We start from the raw sequence: 8,046 nt of genomic DNA on the forward strand, positions 1-8,046 counted from the left end.
TTCTGCTGAGATCTCTGAGAAAGGAGGAGGATTCTTCAAGTAACAGTGAGGGTCTGCAGAGACTGGGAGGAGGGACTAGTTCTGGGGACTAGTTCAAAGGTTCCACCAATAATCATTCCTTTAACTCAAATTATAAAGGGACACCTTCTGTATGTGAAGATCTGAGAATCAGATCCTGCTTCTAACCTTTTCTGGACCTTAGGGAAAACTGGTATATAATTGTTTAAATAAAACATACCTTAAGTGTATGCATAATCACAGGAAGCAGGTTGGCAGATGGCTTCACTTCTGCCATTGTCAAACTAGTAGTTGTTTAACTTTACAATTTCAGTATTTGTAGTGTGCCATTTAAGTGATAGATATCTTGTTTTACCACTGAATGTGTTAGTGTCTTTCATCTGTCAATCATTATATAAAATTGAGCTAGTTTCATTAAAGACTGAAAGTTGTTTCCGTGACATAGATATTTCATATTCCCCAAGCCCAGTTTAATAGGTCTTGAGTCTATGAACAGCACTTTTTAAGCCAAAGTTTACAATTATGGGAAATTTATGTGCAGTTGAACTTTTTTCCCCCCCCCTCCCATAAACTCTGTATCATCAGCTGTCGTGGACTGGGTTGTACAAAACTGGCAGGGCCATCACTACTATGAGCTCCCAAGTATTTTGCGTAGTCCTGAGAATGAAGCTGCTCATTTAAGTAAGGTTGTATAGTTTACTGAAAGGTTCGTTTCTCAGAAAGAATTTTAGTAGTCAGGTTTTTTTTGTACACTGGATTCTATTTTAGAATGATAATTTCAGACAAAATCCGAAGTAACTTACATTTTTAAACTAAGTTACTTAGCTGTCTACACCAGGGTTTGAAAGGTTGTCAGGTTTTTAGGAAGCGATGCCAGATCAACCAAAGTATTGGGAAGATTCTTATTAATAAATGTAGACTTCAGATTAGGGCTGTAGTTTTGTTGGTAACTTTATTTGTAACAGCAAAACTTTGCATGCATAAAGTAGTGTCTGCAAAAAATAAAGACCCTTTGGAAATGGAAACTGTAGATGTGGCTATGTATTGAAATTATAATAAGTAGTCTTGAATGTACTCTGCAAATTTCAACACCCCTTCTTTCTCATTCACACAGTGTACACAACTATACCCCCAAGGTTGGAGAGATTGATACAAGGAGAGCCATTCGCCAGGCATTTGACGTTTGGCAGAGAGTGACACCACTTACCTTTGAAGAGGTCCCTTACCACGAAATTAAAAATGACAGAAAGGAGGCAGATATTATGATATTCTTTGCTTCTGGTTTCCATGGAGACAGTTCTCCGTTTGATGGAGAAGGTGGATTCCTAGCTCATGCTTACTTTCCTGGACCAGGAATAGGAGGAGATACTCACTTCGATTCAGATGAGCCATGGACCCTGGGAAATTCTAATCATGATGGTAAGAGTGCAGGTCATTTTTTAAAACAGGGATAAGTTGAGTGTAGACACATTGACAGGCTTTCAAGTAGAAGGTATTTGGTTAGTGGAGCTTTCGCCTCCCGTACAATGGTTCAAATGTTTTCTAAAACATGTATTCTATCTTAAATGGGTAGATAATTTTATTAGTAAGTTTGTGACTCTGCATGCCTCTGTGCACACGTGTGAATGTTGAGGAGTGAACAGAAGTGTGTGTCTGCTGGCTTTTTAAATCTCTCAAGATTTTGACCATAGTTGCTCCAGAAACCATGGCTCTGGGAGGGAAAAGGTGAACAAGAGAGTGTTGAAATGTAAGCTCCGTATCTTGTGGAATACTTAACAAGGGCAATTGGAGTTAGTTGTAAGGGTAAATAGGAAGTTGAGAGTGTGAAGACATTTGAATGTCAAGTCGTTTTGATCCATATTTGTTTTCCCACAGTCTAAGTATGGTCATAATTCCTCCCATCAGAGGTTGGAGCTGGCTGATTTATTAAGGAAGACTGATGATTTGGACAACTGTTTTGTGGTATCAGGCAATGAAGAGTTTCTGCGTCTTTCTAGCTTTATCTTACTCTCTAATGGCAATGAGCACTTTCTGATCTATTTTAAAACCTTTGATTGAGGATGGTGATGACTTGTAAAAGGTTTAAGTTGGAAAACCGGAATTTTACAGTGGCCTCATAAAATCATTCCAATTTCCACAGTCTTAGTGATTTGGGAAGGACAATGTGTCTTTAAACCTTTTGGGATCCAAAATCATTTTGAAACATTTTACAAGGATTAGAAGTTTACTTGGAATGTAAATATGGCTTGATTTTTAAACTGTATAAAAAACATAGTAGCATTGTTGTGGCCATCACGTCTAAGGATGTATGCAGAGGTACGGTCTTTCATTAGACCAAACAGTGTAGTTTGAAAAGGAGAAAAGCTTTCAGGCATGCAAACCACCTTCAGGCCTGACCTAAGAGTGACAGTTTTCTTTCAGAATGGAATGCAAATTGAGAAAATCCCTTGGAGTTTTGAGTCGGTATATATTGGATCATCTTTGAAAGGAAATGGAGCTGGCAAGTTCAATGTGGGAATGTTAATTTGTAGGAAAGCAGAAATGATATGATACTTAAAGTAACATTTCCTGGCATGTTTCAGTGACTAGATTAGATGTAGGCAGAAAAGGAGAGAGGTTATAGCCTGTGGGATGTGGAGGGGGGATAGTGTGGAGAGTGTGGGAGGTAATGGTGTGGCAGAGAAGCACAGTCTTGCTATCTTGAAATGTTACGGGTTTTTATTCCTAGGTTTGTGGCTGGAGGGCAGTTTATAGGTTTTCCTTGAGGATGAGGATTGACAATCAGAGACTGAGTCATTACCTTGTGAGAGCTGCTTTTGCAGCAGTTAGTGTTTGTCAGTTTATCAGTGGTCTGTGCGAGTTCAGTCTGGTCTTAGTAGTTATTTGATCTCAACTATGGGGTGTGAGGGTGGCTTGTGTGCTGGATATGACTTCCCAGGTAAACCCATGTATGAGACCTGGGAGTGCTGGTGTCTGGGATAGAAAGTCCTTACGGGAAGGTGGAAGGGAAGGTTTTGACAAATGGTACTTGTTTTTTTTCTTTTCTCCTTTTCTGCACAAAAAGCTTCCTTCTGATGATAAGCTTAGCAAGGTTGGGAGGAGCTTAAAGACTGGCAGAGGTGGCTCTGGGGAAAATTTTCCACTGGGTAGGATGTTCTAACATAGATTATCACTTTTTGGGGGTTTTTTTTGTATATTTTTTAAGATGGTGTTTGACAGCAATGTATACAATGAGTAGAGGGTCTCTTTTTTTTATAAAAGCTATTCCTTATGCAGTATCCATGTAGCCCTTTCAAAAACATGATGTATTTCTCTAGTGTGCTGAGTGACTGTTATGAGTAGTGTCCTCAAAGTGCACGTAATTGGCATTTGAGGGGCTGGTGTGCACTCCGAGTGTGAAAATTGATAGAATAGTTGAGATTTCCATTCCGGAGGGTAAATGTCATTTGTGTATTTGTTTTCAAATTACCGTGCCGCATAGACTGGGTGGCACGGTTGTTTGAAAACTCTTTTAAAAAAGTCAGCAGTGAGTCTGTTGAGAATGGTGGGGTCATATTTCTCCCCTCCACCTGGGGGAAGTGCTGATGATAGAAAGGGAATTTCATGTGTTGAGGATGACAGGGCTAAGCCTGTAGTCAGAGCATTATAGATGTGAGTGGTAAATGCAAGGAATTTGGTTTTGCCTGTGTTCTTAGCTTTTGAATGCAAATGTGAAAATATCCTGTCTCCTCACTGGGTGGTCCAGGCCTTTTTAGGAGGGTTTTTCCTTCTGTTTCACTATTTCTTGTCATTGGAGCTCTCGCTAGCTCCATGTTCTTACCTCTGATGTGTTTTACTTGAAATGCTGGTAGCAGGTCTTAAAGAGTTTCTTCTTGGTCAGAGGTTTCCTGCACTGTGATCAGTTCACTGCCTTTTTTCATTGGAAATAAGGTGTTAGTGAGGACAATATTGTCTTTTTAACAGGAAATATTTCTTCAAACATGGTCTTGCTTGTCCTAATGATATGTATTTGGGGGCAATGGGGTTGTTCAGTCCGGAACTGAAGAAGTCTCTCAGTGGAAGAATAAAAATACCCTACCAGTAGATCAGTAGCAAAGCTCTCATTTATTCATATGCAAAAAAGGAACTGTTTTGGCCATTTAGCATGGATTCAATGATTATAGAAATCTTAAAATAGCCATGAAGTAACAATAGTATTTTTACATCAACCTGCAAAACATCACCATGTAAAACATTCCATTCCTGACAAGAATGTGTATTAGTTGAAGGGAAAATTTGAATAATTTGACTCAAAGCTCTCTTATCCTTTCAACGGTTGTAAAGGTAAATCTCTGGTCAACAGAGCAGGATGCTGAAACTGGCACCATAGGTCCTCAGAATGTTTGGCTGATCTATTTGGTCCATATAGTTTTGTTACAAACCAGTACGATCTGAAGCTTTGCTTTTGTTGGTCTGCGTTTGTCTTACTGTGTTGTGGCATCTGAAGAGTTTCAGTAAGTTTGGATGCAGCTGTCACCCCACAAAACAACTGTTTTGGAGTCTTCACTAGTAGTGCAAGTTATATGGATAAAAGCGAAACATTTCACATGAAGTCTCGTCTAGTCAGAAGAAATGAAGATTTGAACAGATCTTTCTATGAAAACAGCCATCTCCGATTTGTACATGGAGAACGTGATATATCCTGTTGATGGAAGTCTCTATCTTGTAGATATACCTTGTGGTAATCCGCTAGGGTTCATTAGCAATTTTATCACACTAGCTAGTGGATAGTTAGTTGGATTTATATACTCATTATCATTTTGCGTGATCATTATTATGCTGATTTTGCCCCTTGTGGACAGTATGACCATTACCACGTCTCTTAAAATTATTAGTGTAATCATAATAGCTATGATGCTGTGGGTTGTCTTTCTGAGACTGTGGTAATAGGGTCACGTGTACCAACACTTCTGTTATCTTCTGCTGTGAAGAATGATCCTGCATAAGGCTTTCAAAGTGAATGCAGAGTTTCCCTCTCCCTGGATATTAGTTACAGTTCCACTCACACATACAATTCCTTTAGCCGAGTAATACTGTACTTTCAATTCATGATTGCTGATTTATCATCTTAATTGTACTGCCTTCTCCAACTGCAAGCTGTGGAAGATTAATTTAGATAATATTATGACGAGGATGTGCAAAACCAGGTAGGAAGTTGAACTCCTGGAGCAGTCCTTATTAACTGGGATCACGGGATACAGAATTCATTTTTTAATTTTTCAGATGAGAATGTCAGTGGGAGCAGCTAGAAGCATGAAGCAGAATATTGGAATTCAGAAGGATCAAGGCAAATCAGAGAAGTGATATGGCAAACAGGATTCAACTGAAAAAAGAGTAGCAGTGTGGTTTTACATTTAGAGATAAATCATCTACACAATGAGGAGCAACTGGCATGGTTGCAGTTGCGGGGACTTATCTCATGTTTTTCCTGGAAGGTGCTCCCCAATAGAATTGAAGCAGCTCTTGGCCTTTAGCTTATCCCAGACTTGTAGCGCCAAGGGCTACGGCTTATTAGACTTCGATGTATGGGCACTTGAAGGCAATTGAAGCTGTTTTTGAAGTCATTGTCTTTTAGCGGTACATTGTGTGTAGCTGCTCGCAGGCCAAGTGGCCCCTCTTGGCTGCCTAGACACAGCGTTTGGTCACTGAGTTACGTGTCAATGCAGGCAGTCTCAGTATCCCAATTGCTTGCATTACCAGAAGGGACACCAAAGGTGACTTTGCTCTACTTTCTCAAGTCTTGGTCTGTTTTTACTTGAAATATGCTGTAGAAACAGCCAAGCAAACTTTAAACTGCGCATCTCAAGACTCACAGCCACTGACGTATGTAGCTCGCTGTAGGCAGCAAAGCCTGTGCCTGAAAGAGGGTAAACAGACTTGGCTGTGCTGCGATCTCTCTCCCTTGGCTGCCTCAGTATCTTACCTAACTTGGCTCAAGCATAGAGGTACTGCATGAAATCCATTATTAACTGGCCAAATCAAGTGTTTCCTAGCCTTTATATGAAAATAATAATTATATATGTATGTATCTCCAACAATAGGTTGAAAAGGAATTCTGAGTGGCTGAAAGTCAGTTCTGTCAGTTTAAATATCCATGTTACATGTGACTGCTCTTAACACCCCTCTGACAACTCAAACATTTGTTTAATCCGGGTTAATTACAGGAAGTAAATCTTAATCTTCAGTTTAACATTTCAAATAGTATCAATAATAATCCCAGGCAAATCTTCTTCATGGTCTTTTAAAAGTAAAAGACCATTGCTGTTATGCATGTTGTCAACACCGTACCACTAAATATGTGGTGTCTACCAACCCACTGCAGATACTAGCTTTATAGCTGTATAGAGCTATTAGCTATATTCCTCTGTTGGTAGGGACAATACTGGCTCAGTCACCATCACTGCAAATAGCCGTGCCTGTGTCTTCCTAGTGCTGGTGGCACCCGCTTCCGCAGTAACTTCCCATGGCTGTAGCAAGCACTGCTGTCGCTGAAGGGTGGGTAACCAGAACTGCCACTGCTGGAGCTATCCCATCTGCAACGGCGATACCTGCTGTCAGTCTTCCTGTGCAATCCAGATTTCATTCCAAAGCTTATGTGTAGTAGGCACCATGCTGGTCAGGAAACGCACTGATACAGTAGTAGAAGGCTTAAAGTGGAGCAGGATTGATTTGGGGAAGACGTTTAGAGAACTTTTTTAATGCTAAAGCAAGGTAAGTACTGAGGTATCTATGATCTGCCAGGGATCACCAGAATTTTTTTCTTTCAGCACGCCTAGAGTTGAGCTCTAAGAGCCTCCCTATCATCTGCTTGTTGTGTGGCATTGTAAGTGGGAGTGTGCTCAAGGGCAGCCACTTCAGCTTCTTCAGGAAACAACCCCAACTGACAAGTTTTTCCTGTAGCGACTCTAGTCTAACTCAACTTCACATCAAGTTTGATCATTTTGCAGTTCACAGGATTCATCTTTCAGTATCCTATCTTCCAGGTACTCTCCCACACTGTAGAGCTTCACATCTGTACAAAGTTCTCTTTGTAAATGTAGGATTACCACTGTGACTGCTCTTTAGATACAGGCAAGAAATGTTGAACTTTGCTAACAGCAAGTAAACAAATATTGTAATCATTACAACAAACATGTCCCATAGATCCCAGTGGGTTCCTCCAGAGGCTTCTTTGGAAAGCTTCTTGTTCAGGGCTTCTGAAGAAAAGTCAGCCAAAAAGAGTGCCAGCGTTTACAAGACACTGCCAGAACTGGTACAGGAGATGAGATCTCATGGGTCGCTTTCAATGCCAAAACAGTGCAGGAGCTTCTGCAGAAGTTCTGGAGGAAAAGGGCCTGAACCAGCTCTGGGAAAGCTTCTGTTAGCCACAGAGGAGAGGACCTGGACAGATTTTTCTCTGTGATTCCACCAAAGGACTAACACTGTTTCAGTGGACATCTACCTGGACAACGGAGCAATCACTCCTGAAGCCACCATCTGGACATTGCATATGTTCAGCAACCGGAGCAGGTTTTTCAGGTCAGCCAAATACTGTCTAAGCTGACTAATGTGAATGTTCAGCAAGGATCTCAAAGAGGAAGTTTTGATTAGAGTAGCTAAGTTTGGAGGAGAGTCTTGCTGATAGCCAGTGAGCATGACAGCCTGTTGTACCTTTGGTGAGGGGCATGCATAGCTTTGAGCTGATGTTTAATCTGCCGGTCAGTGTGTTCGAAGTGATGTCTTCACTGGAGATTTACTGTTTTCTGTCCTGGCAGTATTAATATCACAAACCTTCTTGATTCTTTTGACATTTGTACCCCCGTTCCTAAAGATGGGACCCTCTCTCTCACCTCTGCATTTACAGTGGAAGTCAGTTGCACAAACATGGGCATTTAGCCGAGCTTTGAGAGAACCACTCTCCTGTCACAGTGTGGGCTGTTCTTGTTAAGAAATCAGGTGCGCCAAATTAATTTGAGCTTGAACCTGAATGTCCTGGTACTCTTTTTATTC

At 40.8% G+C, this 8,046-nt stretch overlaps 1 protein-coding gene across 1 annotated transcript in view; it reads left to right on the plus strand.

Annotated features, from left to right (window-relative positions):
• MMP24 (matrix metallopeptidase 24 (membrane-inserted)) overlaps positions 1–8,046 on the plus strand; it is a 43,609-nt gene that overhangs the window by 7,615 nt on the left and 27,948 nt on the right. Inside the window, exon 3 of the mRNA XM_009581879.1 lies at positions 1,133–1,437. Within this exon, the coding sequence (XP_009580174.1) occupies positions 1,133–1,437 (305 nt within the window). The remainder of the gene's footprint in view (positions 1–1,132; positions 1,438–8,046) is intronic.

This window comes from Fulmarus glacialis, unplaced genomic scaffold (genome assembly GCF_000690835.1).
Source record: "Fulmarus glacialis isolate BGI_N327 unplaced genomic scaffold, ASM69083v1 scaffold5717, whole genome shotgun sequence".
In the NCBI taxonomy this organism is placed as follows: domain Eukaryota; kingdom Metazoa; phylum Chordata; class Aves; order Procellariiformes; family Procellariidae; genus Fulmarus; species Fulmarus glacialis.